The sequence below is a fragment of the Portunus trituberculatus genome, chromosome 47, assembly GCF_017591435.1.
Source record: "Portunus trituberculatus isolate SZX2019 chromosome 47, ASM1759143v1, whole genome shotgun sequence".
NCBI lineage: Eukaryota > Metazoa > Arthropoda > Malacostraca > Decapoda > Portunidae > Portunus > Portunus trituberculatus.
In genome coordinates, this window is record NC_059301.1 from 27,007,940 (window position 1) to 27,033,821 (window position 25,882).

The window sequence follows — 25,882 nt, forward strand, 5'->3', positions numbered from 1 at the left end:
ATGGATGCAAGAATCCAGGCATTAAAAAGTAAGTTTCTAAGCATTAGTTCCATAGAAGAAAAACTGGATAGAGTCTTAGAGGAGAAAGTCCTTCAAAAAGAAATCTATTTGTTAACGATAGAGAACAAAGAGCTGTTGAAGGAAAAAGTGGAAATGGAGAAAGAAAACAAACAACTAAGGAAACAATGTGAAGAGATGAAGGCTAAACTCCAGAAATGGAGAAGAAAATATCTGAAGGGGACTTGGGGAAGGAGGAATGCCTTAACCTAATTGATGCTAAGATGAAAGAAGTGAACCATGAACACCAGGAAGTACAAAAGTCCTTTAGGAGATAGTGAAAAGCAGGAAGAAGAAAATAAAGTGATTACACAGAGTGAAATGGTAAAGGCATTAAAGGAAAATGAGTATGTGGTGAGAGATATTGCTGAAAAAAAAAATGCGTGATCATAACAGGATTGAGGGAGGAAACTAACAGGAACTGGCAAGATAGGAGAGATAAGGAAAATGACAGGATTAAGTCTTTACTGAATAAGATCTCAGAAGAGGAAGAGTGCCTATATGCTGAGGTAGAAGAAAGTGTGAGACTAGGAGCTTTTGAGGAAGGCAAGAATAGACCATTAAAATTGAAATTAAAGTCTCAGGTGGCAGCTGAGGCCTTGCTGAGGAGGGCTTGGAAACTTAAGGACTCTGAGGAAACCAAAACAATTTACTTAAGAAGAAATATGTCACAGGATGAACAAATGAAAATGAAAGAGCTTGTAACTGAGTGAGAGAGGAATGACGAAAGAACAGAGGAGGAAAAGACCAAGTTTTTTTGGAGGATGAGAAATGGGAGGCTAAAGAAGTGGTGGATAAAACAGACGGAATAGACATTCCACTGACTGAAACATGGATGAAAGAGACTAGGAATGGAATTCAAGTGACTTACATGAATATAGATGGATTTCTGTCTAAGAGGCTAGAATGTATGGATTACCTAAGAAATAATGAACCGGACATAATGTGTGGTGGAAACAAAGCTAAGGCCCGAAATAAAGCTAGATTGGTTTGTTGTAAAACACTACAAAGTATGGAGAAATGATAGAAAAAATAAAGGAGGTGGTGGTATAATGGTTCTTACTAAGGAAGATCTGATAGTGAAGGAGGTGAACTATAGTAAGAGAAATGAGGAAGTGATAAGTATGCTTATAACAGATGGTAAGAGGGACATTAATATTATAACAGTATACATACCACCCAGAACCAGTGCTTGGGAATATGAACAGTATCAAATGGTGATGAGAAATACTCTAGACAGAATGAAGCAAGAACTCATCAGAAAGGATAGAGTGATGATAGTCGGGGACTTTAATTGTAAAGAAATAGTGTGGGAAGACTACGAAGTGGTGAACGGTGGTGAGTGGGCAGAGGAATTGTTAAAGGTAGCAACAAATAACTTGATGACACAGTGGGTGAGATCACCAACAAGGTGCAGGGGACAAGATGTTGCAGCAAGGTTGGATTTGGTATTTACCAGGGCATCTCTAAAAGAGGAAATTGAACATGAATGTCCCTTGGGGAAAAGCGATCATGATGTCCTAAGCTTTGAGCTGGATACGGAATTAAGCACAGATAAGATTGTGGAACACAGGAGGAAAAATTAAATTATACTAGGGCAAATTATAACCATATAAGGGAGTTCTTTAATGAAATTGACTGGTCCGTGGTATACCAGGAAAGGGATATGCAATTGAAATACGATAAATTTATGGATTTATATAACTCTGCTGTGAAAAGTTTGTGCCATATCACAGAAAGAGGACTTTAAATAATAAACAGTGGTTTAATAGAAATTGTGAAGAAGCAAAAAGAACAAAGAAAAGGCATGGAAGAAACTTAAGAAAAACAGTGATGTATTATCAAGAGAAGTTTACAAAACAGCAAGGAATAGATATGTTGAAGTAAGGAGAACAGCACAAAAGGAATATGAACAGAGAGTGGTGGAAAACTGTGATAGTGACCCTAAAATGTTTTACAAATTCATAAATGGAAAACTAAATAAAAGGGAGGCAATAGAAAAGGTAAAAAATGGGGAAGTATATGAGGATGCTAGAGATACAGCTGAAATTTTGAACAACAACTTTTGCAAAGTGTTTACAAATGCAGGACATCATGGTTACTAAAGAAGATGCAAGGAAAATTATAAGCAATTTGGATATTAATAAATCAATGGAGCCTGATGGCATATCTGGAAGGTTGCTAAAAGAATGTAAGGATCAATTGTTGAACCCTGTATTTGATATTGTGGAAACCTCCATACGAACAGGAATAGTCCCGAAAGAGTGGAAAAGAGCTGACATTGTGCCTATATATAAAAATGGTAGTAGAATGGAACCGCTAAATTATAGACCAGTATCGTTGACTAGTATATTGTGCAAGGTATGTGAAGAAGTAATTAAAGCTAAGTGGAGTGAGTATCTAGAAAGTGAAAACATTCTGAGTGAAAGGCAGTTTGGTTTCAGAAAAGGAAGATCGTGTATCCAATTTATTATGTTTTTATTCAAGAGTGACTGACATACTACAACATAGAGAGGGATGGGTGGATGCTATCTACCTGGACTTGAGAAAGGCCTTTGATAAAGTACCACACAATAGACTGATGTGGAAACTAAAGAAGATTGGAGGAGTAAATGATAAACTAGCAAAATGGATGGAAAATTACTTAGTGGGAAGAGAAATGAGAACAGTGGTGAGAGGAAGGAAGTCCGAGTGGAAGAAGGTAACCAGTGGAGTTCCACAAGGGTCAGTGCTTGGTCCCATCATGTTTTTGATTTATGTTAATGATATGCCAGTAGGAATTGACAGTTACATGAATATGTTTTGGACGATACTAAAATTATGAGGAGAGTAAAGAATGTGGAAGATTGTAACAAGTTACAGGAAGATCTTGATAAAATATATGAGTGGAGTAAAGAGTGGCAGATGGAATTTAATATAGACAAGAGCCATGTTATGAAAATGGGAAGAAGTAGATACAGACCAAACAGGGATTACAGGCTGGGTGATGAGAAAATTAAAGAGACCAATGAGGAGAAAGACTTAGGAGTAACCGTGCAAAACACTTTGTCACCGGAGAAACACATTAACAAGATATTTGGAAAACATATAACATGCTTCAAAATATTGGCCTTGCATTCCACTACCTAGATGAAGGAATGATGAAGAAGATATTATGCACCTTAATAAGACCCCAGTTAGAATATGCAGCTTGTGTCTGGTCACCGCATATGAAGAAAAATGTGAAGAAGGTGGAAAGGGTACAGAGGCTGGCAACAAGGATGGTACCAGGACTCAGGGAGTTAGACTATGAGGAAAGACTGAGGAAGCTGGGGCTGACCACATTAGAAGAGAGAAGAACAAGAGACATGATAACTATGTATAAATTGGTGAACAAGATTGACATACTGGACAGAGAGTTGATAAAGGTAACCGCAAGTAATTACCTCCGAGGACATGGGAAAAAATTAATAAAGGACATCTGTCTAAATGACATGAGAAAGTACAGTTTCCCGCATCGTAGTATTGATAAGTGGAATAAACTGAGCAGTGATGTCGTTGACACGGTGTGTGTCAATCAGATGAAAGAGAGATATGACAGGAGTGGACAAGGAGACAGGACACAAGAGAGCTTAGCTTGGGCCCTGTAATATACAAATAGGTAAATACAAATAGGTAAATACACTACAAAGATGGCGCCAGAAATAAAGGATATTCAGAAGAAAGGAGATCTAATAATGATGTATAAGATAGTAAAGCATAAGAAAAAGATAGATAGACAAGATCTGGTACCACTGACTGAGGAGAGATAGACAAACAAGATCATGAAAAGTCAGTGTTTGAGGAACATTAAAAAGTTTATTTTTTGACAGAGGACGGTGGACATCTGGAATGGCTTGACTGAAGAGATTGTAGCAGCAAAACATGTGCATAAATTAAAGAAAAAGTTGGATAAATGTAGATATGGAGACAGGTCACTATAAGCCCTGGTCGAACCCTGTAATATACAACTAGGTAAATACACATGCTCACACACATGGTGCAGACACACAAACACACTTGTGAAATAGACCCACACATACACACGATCGGTAAATTAGTTTGAAGTACTGTACACAAACACAAACACAAACACACACATACACTGAAAATATATCTTTTATGTTAACGAAAGCTTTGTTAGACACTGCCTTTTAGTTGCTTTCATCTATATAAACAATGATCTAGGAGTTGATAGTGCTGCATCACATGAGCAGTTTCACATCTTTAATGGCTTGGACAACACATCCAATGACACAGACAATGTACAAGATATCAGGGGTATTTTAGCCAGTATATCAGCCAACTGGCTAAACATTGCTCAATCAAAAGACAAAAAATGCCTACCAGTGCTATCAGGACAGAATGCAAAATAAACAGCTAAGCTGTGAAATGTGATTCCATTGCCTTTATCACCAACTACACACCATGCAGTATAACTCTGCCTACTGTGGCAAGAGTTTGTTTTTGTTTTCTATTTCTCTCGATATCTTATATATCAATGATTATCTCCTCTGACATTTCACTCCTACTGATGGTTCAGTATCTTTCTGTAATTTCAGTTTTTTTTCTGGTTAATTGAATAACAAAAAGCTATGAAAGACAGCAATGATAATAGCAAATCCCTTCACTAATTTTTATCTTAGGAAATAAAGGATGAACTGTGGAGAATCAATAAGGTGAGCAAAAGTTTCGAAAACTTTTCTGTGAAAAATTAGCTCAAAAACTGATAAAACAGAACTCTTAATTTATTTAACCCTTAACATACAGCAATCGTTTCAGGACAATTGTAGCCTCGAGTGAGGAGAGGCGGGGATCGTTCCGGGAATCATGATTTTTCCTCACTAAATGTTTGAATCTCTCCCCCTCACTATTGGTCCTGGAGCAAGTGGAGGTATCTGGCAACTTTTCTCGCTCGCCTCCTCGAGCCTTGAGACATACATTCCCACACAATAGGTCATCTTTCCCCATTTTGAGGCGACATCTGGCAACCCCTCGTGACCCGGAGGGAGGAAACGGTACTCCGAGTGATGTTATGTCAGTGTTACTCGGTAGTGACATTGAGGACAGAGATGAAAATGAAAACAGTGATTTTTTTATTGAGACAGAAGAAAGTGAAGACTACAGTAGTAATTCTGATAGTGATCTGGGAGACAGAGACCAACCCTCACAGCGACGTTCATAAACCTTATGTACTCCCCTTGAGCAATGCGCTGGTATGTGTCACCCATGGTTGCCTCTACAGGACTGTGCTTGTCGGCCAAGTCATGTGAATCCCATTGCTAATAAGAGTTGCTAGATTCCAATTATTATAGAAATCCACAATACTTGTAATATGTGGTTTCTTCTTCTTTTTCTGTTTTGTACATCATTTCATATATCTGAGTTCGTATTTTCCTGACAGGAAAGTGCAAAAGTTCCTACTTTTACATCAAATTCAAATGCCCAAAAGAGAGAGAGAGAGAGAGAGAGAGAGAGAGAGAGAGAGAGAGAGAGAGAGAGAGAGAGAGAGAGAGAGAGAGAGAGAGAGAGAGAGAGAGAGAGAGAGAGAGAGAGAGAGAGAGAGAGAGAGAGAGAGAGAGAGAGAGAGAGAGCACTCGCGCTGTGTTATCGGAGCTTGGGGGATATTTCTTAGTGGCGGGTTCTGCCCTGGGTTCTGGGAGAATTTTTTGATATGCAATAACTTTGCTCTCAGAGGTCATAACATTTTGAAAACTACATCGTTGTACTCAGAATAACAGAGAAATATGCTTTCATAAGGAAAATTTTTTTTTTAGCACTTTTGACAGGTGTGATTTTTCCCCGCTGTAACAAATGGAAAGTAAATCAACTCCCCGTACTTAAGGGTTAAAGGCATTAAAAAGAATTTGAACAAAATATCTTAAACAACTTTTGCTCATATTAAAAGGAAAAATACTTACTAAGCATGTGGTAAGGCCAGAAGAAGGACATCATTTTGTTCTCTGGTATAGGCCACGTGGTAATACTCTCCATCCACACACACAGTAGAACTACAATATTAACAAGACTTGATTAATTAACATGTCTTGATCAATACTTTATGACAAAGCTTTTTCCTTTTCTATTATGGCTAGTTTCCCTATAATATCAGGGCTAGAACAATGCCTTTTAAAAATTACCTTGAATTTGGCATTTGGAAACCATTTGCCCAAATAGATGCCCTCTCTACTCTTAAACAATGGACAGGATTATGTGGATCCCTTGTGTCACAAAGCAAACGGATTCCCACTGATTTCTTTTTTTTATGTTATAGCCTATAGTGCCTGTAGGTATACTTGAAGAGTATTGAAAGCGCTGTCCAGCTTCCACCCATTAGCAGCGCAGGCAATATTATTTATATAGTGGTGCCAATATTATGGCCCATATCACCACCCAAGTGCATCTTTGGTGTGAGGCAATTACACCTCCACCTAGAACCTGGGCAGCATGGTGACATGTAGGTAACTTTAAACCACTCGACAAATGACAAAGTTTCATGATCGCATGTGGTGGGATTAGAACCTACGAATGGACATCTGCCCGATTCCACAGCAGCCCCACCAAATCATTTGGAATAAAGACAAAAAATTTCTATATGGAAACATATTACTTAAGGCAACTAAGTACAGTAAACCCTCAATATAATGGATCTCGATATACAGGATATCGGATATAACGGGCAAAAAATCTGACCGGACAAACCCCTGCATAACAGATTTTCATCCGTTATAGTGAAGGCGTCGTCCCATGACATGTTGTCGCAGGAAATCCATGTGGCATACCATGGAAGCGGGGCGGTGGACAAATTTCGGGATATAACGGATCTGCCCGGTATTTCCATCGGATGTAATGGATCCTTGGTTATAACAGATCTTCAGATATAACAACAGACCCCTGTCCCCTTATCGTCCATTATATTGAGGGTTTACAGTAAATGGCAATAATGGTGTAAATGTTAACATGCTATGCTCAGAACTGGAAAGTTTCAGTCTAAAATTTCTGTCCTCCCATGGACTCACTGCACAATACTTTCTTCTTACTCACATACCTATTCTGCTTACCTCTAACACAAGAGTTAACCAGCATTCTCAATCATTTATCTCTTTCTCTGACAAACTCTGGAACTTCCTGCCTTCTGTATTTCCACTTACCTATGACCTGAACTCATTTAAGAGAGAGGTTTCAAGACATTTATCCCATTCTTTTGGCTAACTCTCCTGACACTGTTTGAGACTGGCACCTCAGTGGGTCTCTCTTTTTTATTTTTTAATCGTAGTTTCTTGTTGCCTTTAGTCAGTTTTTCCATCTTATACGAGAAAAAAGAGTGCAGGTTACAGAAGCAATGTATGAGGCAAATTAAAAGATTTCTGTACATGATAAAGAGACATAAAGAAGAGGCGAATACTTATTTGACCAGATGCAAGGCAAAAAAAAAACACCTACCAAAGAGCAGGTGCACCAGCAACTTCCTGCACAGTGTGAGCCGCAGTAATAAACATTCCTCGCACCTTCACCAGCTTGTTGCTCCAGTTGGGAAACTGGTACCTGGGAAGGAAAGATACGTGTGAAGTCATCTGAGGTTACCTTTGGATTTATTTAATCCAGATAATCCTACGTCACAAAAAATATCTACTTTTAAACAAAGACAAGACATAAAAGAAATCTCAATTATCCTAACAACATAGCAAACATTTCAAAGATGTACATAGGGAATGTTTCTGTTAAAGTTCAACAACTCTTTATTACATGCCCAACATGCAACATATAGTCTATAATCTTCACACATGATAACCAGATGATAGTTCCATAAAATACAAAATCACAACAAACACACAATATCAAATGCCTATGTAAACATATATGGAAAAGCAAACTGTCTGCTTCTCTATCTGTGGTTAGACAGCCATCCATTCAGTATTGTGTGTCTCTTGTGATTACTTCATGGATATTACGGAAAGATTTTAGAGCATTTACAGGATGATGATCACGAACTACCTATTGAATACAGGCTTCAGTTCGGAGAAAGGAAAATGTATCAGAGGAACGACACTAAACAGATACATAAATGAAACCGCAAATTTCATTGCCAGTACTGAATAAACTCGTACAAATACTGTCACTTACCTTATATCAGCACCATCTGGAGAGTCCTCAGAGACTCCAACAAGGCTGAGGTACAAGAGTGTGTGTGGGAGCTCTTGAAGGTGTGTGGGAGGGGAGTTACTTCCCCCTGTTCCTGTCACAACTTTCACCAACTGGGTTTGAGTCACCCTCTGCCCCAGTTCAAGAGTTTTATTAAACCGAAAGTTCACCACTACTGCAACTCTCATGTATCTCAAAGGTACAACATATTCATTTGTTGAATAAAAACATTTACTGTTCATATAGACAATTTGTGCAAAATGATAAAATCAAACTAATTGTAGTGGTATTGCAATCCAAATGATGAAGATATGGTGCCTTGTAAGCTATTTGAAATTAAAATCTGCTCTAAATCACAGGTTTAGATTAAATTTTGCAATGTATAAAATGGTTCTTCTTTATAATGAACCCTCATAGGTGCACCATAAGCAAAAGGTCATATTATTGTACTTGTAGAGGAAAGGAAGGCCTTGATATGCTACTCTACCTCAGCACTAGTTACTTTCTAGTGCATTCTTTTCCAAGGAAATGCATTACAAAAAGAACATAATACATATAATGGGTCCTTGGTATCCATGCTTTTTAATGGCACTCATGTTTCAACTGTTCCTTAGTCAGCTTTCACAAGTTAGAAACAAATCAAATCAGAGCTAGTCACATGTATTACCAACTTAGGTATCCCTTGTAGTCAGCTTCCATGGCTCTCAAGTTTCCTGTCAGAATATTTGAGACCTATTCATACCCATACAAGAAAAGAATAAAGATAAATAACTGTATCCTTCAGCTACAATATGCCAAATGAACCATCAAGGGAAGCTTTCATATGTTAAACAAAAGCCATCTCCCAAAAGCACTTGAAATGGTTTAAAAACATTGCTATGCTGCACAGTTAACAACATCTAGTCACACTTACATTTTGCCAAATACTTAATGTAATATGATATTTTTTGGCTGTGTTTGTGGTGCAGTGTTGATGTCCAAAATAGTGCAAGTGGTGGTGTCAGTGGAAGTGATTGTGCATATGGCTATAGTACTATGATGAGTCATGTCTGATTGTACTGCTATAAGTAGGGTGACCAGTGATCATAGGGAAAGCCTTCAGAGATACGATTTTACACCCGGATGGTTTCAAAACAGGAAAGTAAGGAACAGAGTAATATGGGAGATCAAAATCGTGAAGGCAAGTTATTACCCAAATGAAATTAAGTAGCTTAAGCTTGCCAACAACAGACAGTGGTATGATAAGATTAAAGCTTTGTGTAGTCTGCAAAAGCATTCCCATTCTCTTCCTTGTACCTCACATCTATCCACTATTCTAGCAACAGAAGAGATCAATTGTCACTTTGCCACTATATGTGAAACTTTCCCTCCCCTCTACTCCACTCTTCTCCCATCCTACCTTCTCAATCCCTCCTCTCCTCCCACAATCCAGGTGACAGATGTATTTCAGAGAATACTAAAACTTCAACCTTGATCCATCACTCCTACTGACCTTTCCATTAAGATTTGTAAAGAATTTGCCCCAGAATTAGCTACTCCTCTTTGTTCAATAATAAATGCATCTCTCTCTCAGCATTCATGCTCTGTGGACTGGAAAACATTGTTTGTCACACCCATTCCTAAAACTCTTGGTCCACAATCACTCAATGACTTCAGGCCATTCACTATCACACTCATGTCTAGCCTCATTTGTGAAGATTGTGTATTCAACTGGGCATACAACAAAATAACTCACTAGACATCCAACAGTTTGGCAACATTAAAGCTACCTCCACCTCTCACTACTTAATCAGCTTCCTTGAATTCATTCATGTCACCCTGAACAAACAAAATACCTCTCTTGCTGTTGCTTTTGTGGACTTCAAGAAAGCTTTTGATCTTGTAGATAACACTGTTGTCATAAACAAGGCCATCAGTTTAGGTCTCCCTCCCCACCTGATAGTGTGGCTTGTTAACTTCTTCACAGGGAGGCAACAAGCTGTCCACTATCAGGGCTCCATGTCCTCCTTCCAGCAGCTGACATGTGGAGTCCCCCAGGACACCAAGATGGATCCACTGTGTTTCCTATTACTGATTAATGACATTCACCAGCACCCGTCATCACTGGAAGTACGTGAACAACTGCACTGTGGGTGTGCCAATCGACAATAAAGACTCAGACTAATCAGCAATCCAAAGCAACGCTGGAGCAGCTACATGCATAGACTGAGGAGAAAAGAATGACAATCAACAACAGGAAGACTGTGGTGATGCACGTCTGTACTTCCTTAACAGCAGTGCTTCCTCCCTATTTCTCTGTTTGGGCCCTCATCGCTTCCAAGTGGTTTGGTCGGCCAAGATTCTTGGTGTCATGGTGGATGACCAGCTGACCAGGAAGCAGCATGTTACCACCACAGTGATGTTAGCAGCCTACAGACTATACATGCTGTGCAAACTCAAGTCTCTGAGAAAGCCAGCAGACGAATTTGGAGGGGTACCTCACCTTCATCCTCCCCAGACTCATGTATGCCTCCCCAGCATGGTCCTCCTCTCTCAGCTCCATTGAATAGCAGTAGCTAGAGAATGTGCAAAAGAGGGAGTGCAGGGTCATCCTTGGCCCTGCCTATACCCACTATGACAACACCCTGATCACCCTGAGTCTGCCCAAGCTATCTGCCAGACACCAAGAGGTCCTGGAGAAACTTGGGAGGGGCCTGCTGCATCACCCATGCCTATGCCACCTGCTCCCTTCCTGATGTCCCTTATCTGGTCCATGCCCTTGAGGGCACCACGCATGGATCAATGCCACCACAGTGCGATCCCTACCATGGTGTGAGTGATAAACTACTAGGATAGTGTACTACTCATAAGCCTTCCTGCCATTCCCCATGTATATTTTCAGTAGTGGTACCTTGAGATACAAATTTAATTTGTACCGTGACAAAGCTCGTATCTCACAAAGCTAGTATCACAAAACAATTTTTCCCATTAAAATGCATTGAAATGCCATTAATCCACTTCAGCCTTCTCCAAATAAGCACTCCTATTTTTTTGTGTGTTTCAGGTAAGAAAAGGTATCTATAAATAATAATTATTGCACAGAAACATAATAAAACATAACAAAAGATAATATAAATAAATAAACTACTCTTATAAAGTACAGTGGTACCTTAAGATTCGAGCTGCCTGAGATAAGAGTTTTTTTTTGAGATACGAGATACGATTTGGTAATTTCTTTATTTTGAGATACAAGCAAAACTTTGAGATACAAGTCATGCTTGGGGATGTTGCTGCTGCAGTTGACAGCTTGATGCATTGGTTCAGCCTCAGCTGAGCTAGTATGTATGTGTTTCCTGAGGATCTCATGCACTGTGATTGTTCTTTCATCATTTTCACATAATTTACTGACCTTTTTTACGGTATAAAGAAAGTGCAGTTTTAATTTATGTTTAATGCTTATGTGTGAATGGTGTCTGCATCCTTTCCTCTCTCCCTCCTCTTCCTCCTCCACCATTTACCACCATTAGCCAAAAACGTGTCTCCAAGGTAATAACACTAAATAAACTTTTGCTGTTATTTTATATATTTTCATACATTGATAAAGTATGCATGTGTATTAAAATGAAGAGGCAAAACAAACTTCTCCTATCTCTCCCTACCTCCTCCCCCTATGCTTATCATGGAGGGGGGAAAAAATGTAAACAAACCTCTCTCTCTCTCTCTCTCTCTCTCTCTCTCTCTCTCTCTCCCTACTTAAAACTTCATTTATTCAATGAATGATGTTTACAGGATCATCCATGAGCTCTTCAGTGGGTGGCTATATTCGTACACTCCAGCTGATTGACAGTCCCAAGTGAGGGTTGGGAATGCTGTAGGGTAATGTCCTGTGGTGGAATGTACTCCCCGAGATATATATACAGTGGTACCTTGAGATACGAGTTTCATTTGTTCCATGATGGAGCTCATAACTCAAAAAACTCATATCTCAAAGCAATTTTTCCCATTGAAATGCATTGAAATGCCATTAATCCCTTACAGCCTTACTAGAAAGATCCCCCTATTTTTTTTGTGTTTTCATGTAAGAAAAATAAATCTATAAATAATAATTATTGCACAAAAACATAATGAAACATAACAAAAGATAATATAAATAGATAAACTACTCTTATGAAGTATATATATCTTGGGGATGTATTTCACGAGATGTTACTGCATTTCCAACACTCACTCTGGAGTGTACAGATATAGCTACCCACAGATGTCTGGGTGCTCTAATAATCACAGAAGAGCCCTTTGACAATCCTGTAAACATTATTCATTGCATAAATAAAGTTTTAAGTAGGAGAGAGAGAGAGAGAGAGAGAGAGAGAGAGAGAGAGAGAGAGAGAGAGAGAGAGAGAGAGAGAGAGAGAGAGAGAGAGAGAGAGAGAGAGAGAGAGAGAGAGAGAGAGAGAGAGAGAGAGCTGCTCCACGGCTACAGCCACAGAGGTTTGTTTTCATTGTTTCCCCCCTCTGTGATAAGCGTCAGTGGAGGAGGTAGGTGGAGATAGGAGAAATCTGTTTTGCCCTTTCAGTTACATACACATGCATGCTTTATTAATGGATGAAAATATATAAAATAACAGCAAAAGTTTATTTAGTGTTCTTACCTTGGAGACAGACATTTTTGGCTAATGGTGGTAAATAGTAGTGGAGGAGGAGGAGGAGGAGGAGGAGGAGGAGGAGGAGGAGGAGGAGGAGGAGGAGGAGGAGGAGGAGGAGGAGGAGGAGGAGGAGGAGGAGGAGGAGGAGGAGGAGGAGGAGGAGGAGGAGGAGGAGAAGGAGAAGGAGAAGGAGAAGGAGAAGGAGAAGGAGAAAGAGAAGGAGGAGGAGGAGGAGGATCAGGAGGAGGAGGAGGGAGAGAGGAAAGGATGCAGGCACCATTCATATGTAAACATTAAATGTAAATAAACATTGCACTTTCTCAAAAAGTCAGTAAATAGTGTGAAAATGATGAAAGAATGATCACAGTGCACAAGATCCACGGGTAACATGTAGGTACCAGCTCAGCTGAGGCTAGACCGATGTGCTGAGTAGCCGACCTGTGGCAACATCCCCAAGCATGACTCATATCTTAAAATTCTGCTCATATCTCAAAATAAAAATAATAACTAAATCATAGCTCATATCTCAAAATAAAATGTAATTTTTAATGCTAATATTAATTTCTTCACTTACCTGTTTTTCATATAAAAAAAACTAGCAGTTCCACAGTTTCACTTATTTTTGTCCAACGAGATTTCAAAAAATTCCGCTACGCCTGCCAGCACGGTACCCAGCGCTGCCCCTCAGTTAATTCTCATGTGCATTGAATCAGACTGGGCTAGGAAGGGAGGGCACTTGTTTTTGTATGAAAAACAGGTAAGTGAAGAAATTTATTTTAGCATTAAAAACTACATTTCAATCACAGAAACCTGTTTTTCATACAAAAAATTAGCAGACTCCAATATTTAAGGAGGTGGGAGTCAACATGATGTGGCAGGCATAGAGGGTAAAATAACTGTCCATTGTGGAGACATTAACCCATGGTAGAGGTTGGCGTGGAGAGAGAGGGTGCTAGTGAATGCAATCAGGTGCATGGGAGTACTCCTTGAGCCCTGTGTCTCAAGAATTAGAGCCCTAGGTGACCAGTAGTGAGTGCCCTAGGAGTGTGCAGATGCCCATGACTGGAGGTGGAGCACCTCCTGAAGTCAGTCATCATTGAAAAGGAGAGGGGTAAAAATAGGAGACCTCCAAAGAATGCCCTTTTCGACCTGCAAGATGGAGGGTCTGAGGCAGCCGAGGTAAGTCTCCCTCCTCCAGGCCCGCAAGTTCGCGATGACGTAAGTCAAGTCCCTGCAACCATCGTTAAGCACCATACGTACAGGTTTAAAGAGCTGCTCCTCCGGGTCTAAAAGTGTGCAGGGAGGTTGCGAGCAGCCAGAAGATGCATGGCCCCCAAGCACCAAAAGGAGTACAGGAATACTCCGCTTAACAAACAGGATAGGGGATGTCAAAGCTGTTCGTAGAGTGGAAATTCGTTAAGCGGACATAATTTTCCCATAGGAAATAATGGAAATAGGGGGGATGCATTCTGGGCTGGTCCCTAACATACCACATGGGTTAAAATTTTTTATTTTTCTATAAGCTTCTTACAAACCTTGCCCCCAAGAAAGAATTGTTTTGTAATGCATAAAGTTAAATCTTACATGGAATACCAAAAAAATAAAGCAGAGATAAGATCAGCCACTGACAAAGCGGAGACTCACGGCGACTCGGCCGCTTCTTCTTCTTGTGACCCTTTTAGCCTGTGTGTTGTCTTTCACCACGATATTGAATTTATGTCTCCACTCCTCTATTCCCTACTATAATGGATATCATATCATAGTATTCATATATGCTCATGCCATGTGGATAACCTCAACTCCGTGGCATTGAGTAATAGTGAATTACTAATGAAATACTGCAGTATTTCATTAGTAATTCACTATCACTCAGTGCCACGAAATCAAAATTATCCTCATGGCATGAGCATATATGAATACTATGATATGATATATATTATAGCAGGCAATACACTGCTGGTCAGAGTGGAAGGTGCGGTACCTGTAAGATCTTATGAAGGAGATAAATGACATAGAAATTATGTTTTAATGAGGGTATTCACCTAAACTAGTGATTGATAGGGTGCCCTCGTGCCTTCTTGACCTTTTGAGTTTCCTGGGAAGTGAATCACCCAGGTGGTGGAGATAATGAGCGTCAATATTGTCCCATATGTCCTGAATAGTGGCTTGGAGGCGTGGGAGGGAGGAGGTATCTCTCTCCTTTAGCTTCAGTTTTATGTACGCCCAGGGATTTTTTATACGATTAAGGTCTGGGGAACTTGCAGGCCAAGGTTTTAAAAGGCCGATATTGCAGAAATCAAACCAGTCAACAATTAACTTTGCTGTATGGCACGGTGCACCATCTTGCATGAAGGTATCAGCATTGCACTTTTCCATACACTCATCTAACTCATCTAGAATTAGCTCAAATTAGTTATTTTGGTTCATACGAACATTCTTAGGCAAAAACACTAATTTTTCAAGACTATAGTAAGAAAAACAACCCCACACCATCAAAGAATCTGGATTTTAATGTGTGTGTTGTGTAGCGTGGATCGTGACGGTTACTACCGGGTCTGCGGTACACACGGTTTCTCTGGTTGTCTGTAATCTGAAAGCTTGCCTCATCTGACCAACATACCCTACGACACTTACCTAAGTCCCAATCTTTGTGCTGAGACACAAACTGCTTGCCTACTGTTAAGGTAATCATGACTGAAGCAAGGTTTTGAAACTGCGGCAACTCCGTTATCCCATGTCGCCTTTCACATATCTCCGCACACTCCTTTCACTCACCCCACCCAGCACAGAGGGTTCCTAGCCTAAAGTTCCATGCTGTGTATGCAGGGTTGGCCTAAAGCTGTCTTTGAATAATGTTCAGAGTTCTCTGGCTCACACTGCGCTTACGCCCTTCAGGCTTGTAAGGTGATGGCGAAGCATCTCTTCCTCCCTCACGATAAATTTTGGTCCAACGTTGAACAATTCTGAGACCTTTGCCAGTGTTCGCGGCAGTTTCTTGATTTGACTTATTCTCCCTCACTGAGGCACAAATGACTGAGATTTGGGCCTTACTAATTAGTTTCCTAGGTCCCATATTAGGTAGTAACAGGGCACAATGGTAAGCTCACGTATCCACAAAAAGGGCCCGTGAGGGAGGGTGAAAGAAAATTCAATTGCAAGCACACGAACCACAGACGAATGTTGACTAAGGAAACATATCATCTACTTAGACAACTAGAGCTGCAGAGTTGTCAGATAGTGACATACAGCGAATCCCGCCATATGTTTAGGAGTTACGAAAAGATGAATGAAATTTGGTCAGCGTGGAAGTTGTTGTCCCCTTTCGCGCCTTCCGCTCTGACCAGCAGTGTAGAGGAGTGGAAACAGAAATTTAATATCATGGTGAAAGACAACATGCAGGCTAAAAGGGTCACAAGAAGAAGAAGAAGCTGCCGAGTCGCCGTGAGTCTCCGCTTCATCTGTGGCCGATCTTATCTCTGCTTTATTTTTTGGTATTCCATGTAAGATTTCACTTTATGCATTACAAAACAATCCTTTCTTGGGGGCAAGGTTTGTAAAAGAAAGCTAATGGAAATGTTTTGTGAATATAAATGCATATATAAGACAGGTGTTCCCAGCAAACTCAGAGCAACCTGATAGCAACCTTGTCACCGTCCCTCCAAGCGTTCATGGATGCCATTTCGTGGCAGGAGGTTGCTCTGACGTTGTTAAAGAATCTTGGATCCAGCTCCAGGAGCACCAGAGACAGAGGCGGGAAGCCAGCCAATCACAGCGAAGCTGCCGCGTTCGGTCCCTCACCTGGCAAATTCAAACCCAGAAAATTCGCTAAAACGGATGTGGTTGTACGTTAAGCAGACTTTTTGGTCTAACTTTATATAGTACGTTAAACCGGAAATTCGTTAGACGAACGTTCGTTAAGCGGAGTATTACTGTAGTTTAAGGCGTCTCTAGACCTGGCGACCACCCCCTCCATCCTGGCCACCTCCGGGTGCTCACGGAGGGCGCGAGGCTCTCTGGCACTAGGGTTTAGGGCAGCGTGGAGGCTAGGGTTAAACAAGGCACCCTTTCAATAAATCTCCTGACCCGCCACACTGTAGATTTTAGCGAACCTGCACGAAGGATAGCTAACTGAGGTAGGTTTCCTTTCATTTGCCTTCAGATAAGCACTGTCGGCTTGCTCCATGAAAACCCTGACAGGCTGTGCCCTTCCAAGGAGGATGAGTCCCTTTTTTAAAGGTGTGGTGCTGTTACCCAGGGCGACTGAGCATTCCAGTTCAACCCGCTGGCCCATTGCATCCTCAAACACTGAGTCAATGTAGTTCATCATACAATGGTACATGGAGTGAGCGTGAGGTGGGAACTCACACCCCTCATCCCCTCCAGCCCTGTTGGTATCCTGTCATGCCTCTCTGAGTCCCATTGTGCCCTGCCAGGCCCTTGGGACGTCAAGGCACCCGAGTCCTGCCACCCAGAACAAGAAGAATGAGGAGAGCCAAGTAGGACACGCCGATCGTACACATCAGCGAGAAAAAGATCACCTCCGAGACAATGGCTGACTGTGCAAGTCGGCTAGGTCCAAGGATGAGTCACAGCAGCAGAAACAGAGGCAACATGGCCGCTGTGAGGGCTAGTACGAGCAGAACAGTGGGTTTGTTGGGCCATACGGGGGTCGTCAGACAATGGGCCCTTACTGGCCGAAAGGACAGAGGAGGCAGCAGCCCATGGGTAAGGCATGAGCATGCCATCCTGTGGGCGGGGAGACAAGGCAAGCACCTCCTCCTGCCAAGACTTCAAAAACAAAGAGAGGCCAATAGCAACAGGGGGCTTAGAGCCCTGCTGGGAAGCCGAATCTCCAGCTGTCACCTCGTCCTGGGACAAAACACTACAGTCCTGAAACGAAATCTCTGAACCACCATGAATGTTGAACAAAACAGAGGCAGCTGGTGAATCCCTTGACCCCTGAGCAGAAGGTGCCTTAACAGACTGCAATATACCTACATCACAGGTGACATTACAAAAGGGTTGGGCAACAGACCTGTGGGTATATTTTGCCTGGCGAACCTCCTGTGCCTCAAACCACACTGGTACTTATAGGGGGCGAGGACTTTATCACTGCTCCAAGTAGAACACTCATCACACCTCTTACAATTAACACAAGCAGAATGTGGGTCCTGGAGGAAACTACCGAAGACCCTGGTGCAGTCTGGTCTTGAGCAAACCCGTCTAGAAGACTTAGAAGATGACTGAGAGCCGGAAGAACCAGATGTGGAAGCAGCCACGTCTGTCAGCAAATCACTATCCCGAGCAGCAGCGGGCTGCTAGGGACGAGTATGCTGCCCATTAAGTTCCTCCTCCATGAAAACAGGAAGAAACCAGCAGAGAAAGCACTTGAAAAGTTCAAAGAAGCGAAACAAGGACAGAAGCGCAGCGTGTGAGAACACAATGCACGCAGAGAATTAACTGAGGGACAGTGCAGCCGATCCCATCAGCAGAGCCGGGGACCACACTGGCAGGAGTAGTGCCAGGCAGAATTTTTTGAAATCTCAGCGAACGAAAGTATGTGAAACAGTGGAACTGTTAATTTTTTGTATGAAAAACAGGTTTCTGTGATAGAACTTGTATCTCAGGCAGCTCATATCTCAAGGTACCACTGTACTACATATATTACAATTTTAATAAGCCATATATTATTATTATTATTACTATTATTATTATTAAAATTCTATGTGCCATTTTAATCTGCAATCTTTGAAGCCAGTGATGGAATTGTTGTGGAACAAACATTTTATATGTGTACATATTATACCTTTATGAGGCATTATTTGTAATGTTTTATTGTTGCGAATATAGTTATCACAAATAACAAGGACCCATTAAAAATCAATAAGAAATTGCACAAATCTACAATGTACATGCAGAATAAAGTATCATGATGCAATGTACGTACAAACACACAAGGCAATACACACACACACACATATATATATATATATATATATATATATATATATATATATATATATATATATATATATATATATATATATATATATATATATAAATCACAGTATTACAGTCTTACCTTGTGATCACTCCCTGTTTCATCAGGGAGGGTTTCTGAGGCACACTTCTGAACTGACATAGTGATCAGAGATGGAATCTGTAACAAATAGTCTTATACTCACTCTACACACACTCTATACACTTTAGCTATACATTTTATTACAACAACTCCCTCTTACTTTCATGTATACAGTTCCTGAACTTAATTCATAACTCTTTATGGAAAGAAGCCATTAAGCTTCTGATTAAGAAAACAATGATGATAAAAGAGGCAGCAATACAGTATGCCTATTGCAGCAACAGTGCAAATTAAGGGGGAAGAAAGTGGACAGTTTCTATCATTCATCAGTACCTGTATTTTCACCTTTAACCCATAAAGCATCAACAGCATTAATCCAAAGCCGCAAATCTCTACTTGCTTGCCATTAATTCAATGACAGAAAAATAACAATAACACCTGCTCATTAACAAATTGGTCTTGGAGGGCTGAATGGTTTCCACATATTGGTACAAGATAGGATAAATGTATCTAACAGTTCAGGGTCTGTTGGGTAGCCCCATTACATAGAATCTATGTTGATTTTAAATGGTTTACTGTCATAATCTAACTGGAAGCCTCTTTTGTAATCTCATTAACATTGCCAAATGCTTTTGGATGTACTGGCACACAATGCATAAGACCACCAGAACTCTACTACTCAATTAACAGGTTAATAGAGATGATAACCATGTCCATCCATATACACTTCATACCCCTTCCTGATTTTGTGCTTATGGCATCATGCTATTGAAACTAACACAAAAAGAGAGAATAGAGTAATGGCATGATGAACATTATCATCAATGATAGTGATGAGTCTGAGGTTAGTGATGATGACTATAATAAATTAAGATTATGAACCAGATTTTGATGATAGTCAAGTAGTATTTTACCTTAAAATCATGTTATCTAAAGACAATTCATATGAAAAAAACAAAAAAATATAAAATTGGCTAATACCCACATGTAACACTGCACAGGGTTTGATATTAAACTTTCATTATAGATGTACAACTTGTACCAGCATAATCCACAAAAAAACTTTAATCATATTTCATGCCAATAAAAGTGGTGTCAATTAGGGAAAGATCAATCACAAAAAAAAAACTACCATATCAAGTAATTAAGTGATCAAGTTTTTAAATTACCTGCAGTTCAGCCAACACCTCATCCAAGTTGTCCCATGTGATGTCTGCTCCATCCACCTCTTTCAGCCAATCACCTGTTGAAAGAAAAGGAAACCTCTTTTGTACCTGTACAGGCAGACTACAGTAAATCTCAAATATGATGTTTTGACTTTTACTATTTCAATGTAACTATTATAGACTTTTTTCCCCGCTATAGAACAAACACTATAATTCATTTAATGTTTAAAAATACTGACACAAGCCCCAATATTGTTTCTCTTGCTCTAATGTTTATGATCCTGTATGGGGACCACCACTTCAGTGGGTGTTTTTTAATGTCTAGTTTTGCTCTTTACACAATGATGGTGGTTAAAAATGTTCCTAATATATTATCATTTGGTTTGATAACAAATGACAAAAAATTTTCTAACATAGCAATTATTATTTCTAAATTAAGTTAGCTAGTGAATTTGATAGATTTTTCAGCCACTGTGAATACCTGATAACTAGTTAGTTCAGATTTGAAATTCAGTAAGGTAATGGTTAGCACATTCCAGTCAAAACCAAGAGATCCCAGGTAAAAAACTCACAGTAAGTGGAGACTGTTTGAATTTGCCTCCTTTCATGCAATAGCCTTTGTTCACCTAAGCTCATATAGACTGATGAAAAAATAAAATTGAAATTAAGTCTATTGACCTACTCCAAAAACATCTTTCCCAAGTCACTGACCAATTTTAATTGCACCATTTCTGAGAGCTTGTGACCCAGGTACCAGCCCTGCCACCATCACTCTTGAGTCTGGAGGTTCACTAAACCTCCCTGGTACCAGGCCAAGCACAGTTTCACATAGACTAGCCCGTCGCCCAAGGTTGTTTCCACCTTCATAAACCTGTGGAAGTTAATGCCTTTAAAAGTTTACAGAATATCAAATAACACTCATTATCTCTACTAGTAAGGATATGCTGATCTTGTGATTTACCCCTTCATAATGGAAACACCCTGGATAACTATCCTTATTAATCTCTCAGTGGCATACAGTGAAACTTTGCATTATGAGTGTAATCTGTTCTATGAGCAAGTTTGTTTTACAATTTGTTTATTTTGCAAATAAATTTTTTCCACTGAAATTAATAGAAATATAATTCACCTGTTCCAAGTCCCAAAAATCCCTCCAGAGAATAATTTCTTATCTGTTTATAAATAGAAAATATATAGTTTAAAGACTAATGACAACCAAATAAATATAATAGTCAAGGAGAATGCAAAAAAATAATACTAACTAGTCTTTTTAATTTAATTATTTTACAGATGGGATGATTTGCCTGCAATGAAAGTTGCATTGTAATAGCAAGAAAGAAAAAAAATAATAAAATACAAAGGAAAAAAATAGGAAAACACTGAGCAAGCAGCAACCGTACTTGTCGAAGGAACGAGTGCAAGCCTAGCAGCCACTGTATGAACCTCTTGTAATGAAGATTTCAACTTGTAAAGTAAGGCAAAAACTGGCATGAGCCCAAGTTTGTTCTACAAATTAGTCATTATCTGGTGCACTCATAATGCAAGGTTCCACTGTAAATAGTGGATATCTCATTTTGCAATAAATGCATCCCTGCAAATATTTCATTCAGTATCAATTAAGAAATTAATCATGGAAAAAAGAAAAATATTTCGAAAAGGAAACACTGTGCTGCCAATAAGCACAAAGGGAGTAGTCATAGGCTACCCTTTAAACACAAACCTTCCTTCATACAACTCTACATGCATCTAACATGCACACCTTTCACTCAAATTCAAAACTTATCATGGCAACTCATACACTAATTTTGGGGTCCCCATCTGGGGGAGAGACCACAAATATCCTGAGGTCAGACTACTCTTCTGCTATCAACCCTATAAGAGGTTCCAGTCATACCATTCCTTTTGACTGATGAAATCAAAACCATTTCTTCTTAAAAATTCCCCTCTCTCTCTCTCTCTCTCTCTCTCTCTCTCTCTCTCTCTCTCTCTCTCTCTCTCTCACCACCACAATGTTGCATCTCTTGCTATCAGCTACTACTACATTCACACTAACTGCTCTTCTGATCTTACTAACTGCATGCTTCCCTTCTTCCCACTGCCTCACTGCACAAGACTTTCTACCTTTACCAATATCCTTAATCATTCATCCCTTTCTCTTGTAAATTTTGAAAATTCTTGCGTGTTATATTTCCTCATTCTTATGATTTTGTTTTATGCAAGAGGGACACCTGCTAAGGGGAGAAAAAAAAAAAAAAAAACACACTGAAAATGCAGGTTCCCTTACAAGATTTTAAAGGAATTAGTCAAAAGATAAGGAAAAATGCCTTGAAACCTCCCTCTCAAAAGAAGTCAAGTCGTAGAAAGATGGAATTACATAAGCAGGCTGGGAGTTCCAGAGTTTACCAGTGAAAGGTATGAATGCTTGAGAGTATTAGTTAACGCTTGCATTAGAGAGTTGGACAGAATAGGGATGAAAGGAAGAAGAAAGCCTTGAGCAGCGAGGCCACAGGAGGAGGAAAGGCATGCAGTTAGCAAGATCAGTAGAGCAGTTAGCATGAAAATCAAAGATAAAAGATAAGAAGAGCTGGAACTCTGGAACTCCCTCCCTGCATCTGTATTTCCAAATTCCTACAACTTGTCTTCTTTTAAGAGGGAGGTATCGAGGCATTTGCTCCCCTAATTCTGGCTGACGGTTTTGGCACTTTTTCTACTCTTTGGAGAGCCAGCGCTCAAGTGGGCTTTTTTCTAACTTTCTTTTTTTTGCCCTTGGCTGGCCCTCTTCCCTACGTAAAAGAAAAAAAAAAAAAAAAAAAAAAGCATTCCAGTGACGAGAAAGAGGCTGAAGACAGCCAGTCAGAGGAGGGGAGTTGATGAGACGAAAAGCTTTTGATTCCACTTCTCAAATTGGCATTGCTTCAGTAACTGGCACTCAAGTTTAATCTTTTCTTTTCAATCTTTTTTTTTTTCCATGGTCAGTGGCTCTCTTACACTAAAAAAAAAGAAAAAAAAATCTAGGCAAGCATGGTGGAAGTACTGATATTAGCACTTGAATGAATGGCTAAGCAGGTACTACTTACTTGAAGCTTCACCTTCCTCACTTCTCCACTTGGATTGTCCCTGAAAGTCACTTTAGGGGCAGGGGATACCTCAGCTCCACTCTTGGTACCAACCTCCCCACCAAGTCCAATCCGAGGACTGCCTTTCACTCGAACACTGGGACGTCTCTTCAACAGTCCCAGCAACTTGTCTAAAATCAAAACATTAATTACCATAGCAACAACACTACATTTTCTCTAAAACAATTTCACTCATAACATGCAAGTTGTGTATAAAACGAATATGATTTAAAAAAAAATCATTTTAGTAATAATAAATAATTATTTAAACACTGAGGCATACATACATACACACATACTCTGTTTTTTTATATCTTTTGAAGGAAGAGAAAAAGCAGGCTTCCTTTCTGATGTCCCAGCAGCCTTCAGAGCTTGTGCTTGTTTTTCTCGTACAGTGCTTGAGACGTATGACTCCACATAAAGCAATGATCCATCTGGTTCCACATGCTTCAGCCATTCAGCATCCTCATATCTACTTGTACAATCATCAATGAGAGGAAAGAGGAATAACCATAATACATACGACACAATACAACTTTTATTGTCCATTTTATTTCAGAAACAGTTTTCACTACACAAACAATATATTAAGGCTATGATATGCTTTAAAAACAATAAAGAAAAAAGAAATACAAAAAGATGAGCTTGCTAAAAGTGTGATGCTTAGAGATACTCAGCTTAATGCTCAATTATAACTGTAACTCAAAGGCAAATACAGTGGTACCTTGGAGTACAAACGCTTTAGAGTATGAACAACTTGGATTACGAACAAAGAAATTGTGTTTTTTTTTTGCATTGGAGGACGAGCTATCAAAATCTTTCAAACTCAAACTCTCCTCGTGACTTCTGGCATCTAGCCAAAAACATCTCAAATAACTTCACTTCTTCATCTTTCCTTCCTTTATTTCATCCTGATGGCACCACTGCCATCTCTTCTGTCTCTAAAGCTGAACTCTTTTCTCAAACCTTTGCTCACAACTCCACCTTGGATGATTCTGGGCTTGTCCCTCCCTCTCCTCCTCCCTCTATTTCATGTCTACAATCAAAATTCTTCGTAATGATGTTTTCCATGCCCTTGCTGGCCTAAACCCTCGGAAGGCTTATGGACCTGATGGGGTCCCTCCTATTGTTCTCAAAAACTGTGCTTCTGTGCTTGCACCTTGCCTGGCCAAACTCTTCCAACTTTGTCTATCGACTTCTACCTTTCCTTCCTGCTGGAAGTTCGCCTACATTCAGCCTGTTCCTAAAAGGGTGACCGTTCTAACCCCTCAAACTACCGTCCTATAGCTTTAATCTCTTGCTTGTCTAAAGTTTTGAATCTATCCTGAATAGGAAGATTCTCAAACATCTGTCACTTCACAATCTTCTGTCTGATCGCCAGTATGGCTTCCGTCAAGGTCGCTCTACTGGTGATCTTCTGGCTTTCCTTACTGAGTCTTGGTCATCCTCTTTTAGAGATTTCGGTGAAACTTTTGCTGTTGCGTTAGACATATCAAAAGCTTTTGATAGAGTCTGGCATAAAGCTTTGATTTCAAAACTGCCCTCCTACGGCTTCTATCCTTCTCTCTGCAACTTTATCTCAAGTTTCCTTTCCGACCGCTCTATTGCTGCTGTGGTAGACGGCTACTGTTCTTCTCCTAAACCTATTAATAGTGGTGTTCCTCAGGGTTCTGTCCTGTCACCCACTCTCTTTCTATTATTCATTAATGACCTTCTTAACCAAACTTCTTGCCCTCCTACGCTGATGATGATACCACCCTACATCTTTCCACGTTCTTTCAGAGACGTCCAACCCTTCAGGAAATCAACAGATCACGCGGGACGCCACGGAACGCCTGACTTCCGATCTTTCTAAGATTTCCGATTGGGGCAGAGAAAATCTAGTAGTTTTCAATGCCTCAAAACTCAATTCCTCCATCTATCAACTCGACACAACCTTCCAGACAACTATCCCTCTTCTTCAATGACACTCAACTGTCTCCTCTTCCACAATGAATATCCTCGGTCTGTCCTTTGCTCATAATCTTAACTGGAAACTTCACATCTCATCTCTTGCTAAAACAGCTTCTATGAAGTTAGGTGTTCTGAGGCGTCTCCGACAGTTTTTCTCGCCCTCCAACTGCTTACTCTGTATAAGGGCCTTATCCGTCCCTGTATGGAGTACTCTTCGCATGTTTGGGGGTTCCAGTCACACAGCTTTGCTTGATAGGGTGGAATCGAAAGCTCTTCGTCTCATCAACTCCCCTCCTCTGACTAACTGTCTTCAGTCTCTTTCTCACCGCCGAAATGTTGCATCCCTTTCTATATTTTATCACTATTTTCATGGTAACTGTTCTACTGATCTTGCTAACTGCATGCCTCCCCTCCTCCTGCAGCCACACTGCACAAGGCTTTCTTCTTCCTCTCATCCCTATTCTGTCTAACTCTCTAATGCAAGAGTTAACCAGTACTCTCAATCATTCTTCCCTTTCACTGATAAACTCTGGAACTCCCTCCCTGTATTTCCGAATTCCTACAACTTGTCTTCTTTTAAGAGGGAGGTATCGAGGCATTTGCTCCCCTAATTCTGGCTGACGGTTTTGGCACTTTTTGTACTCTTTGGAGAGCCAGTGCTCAAGTGGACCTTTTTTTAACTTTCTTTTTTTTTGCCCTTGGCTGGCCCTCTTCCCTACTTATAAA

The 25,882-nt window shown here is 40.2% G+C and overlaps 1 protein-coding gene across 1 annotated transcript in view; it reads right to left on the reverse strand.

The window, feature by feature from the left end:
* LOC123498174 (protein inturned-like) overlaps nt 1–25,882 on the reverse strand; it is a 58,514-nt gene that overhangs the window by 24,211 nt on the left and 8,421 nt on the right. Inside the window, exons 3-10 of the mRNA XM_045245341.1 lie at nt 23,503–23,675; nt 23,165–23,334; nt 20,799–20,958; nt 20,091–20,164; nt 18,922–18,999; nt 8,200–8,348; nt 7,519–7,620; nt 5,997–6,086 (exon numbers count right to left, since the gene is read on the reverse strand). Coding sequence (XP_045101276.1) covers nt 5,997–6,086; nt 7,519–7,620; nt 8,200–8,348; nt 18,922–18,999; nt 20,091–20,164; nt 20,799–20,958; nt 23,165–23,334; nt 23,503–23,675 — 996 coding nt within the window. The remainder of the gene's footprint in view (nt 1–5,996; nt 6,087–7,518; nt 7,621–8,199; nt 8,349–18,921; nt 19,000–20,090; nt 20,165–20,798; nt 20,959–23,164; nt 23,335–23,502; nt 23,676–25,882) is intronic.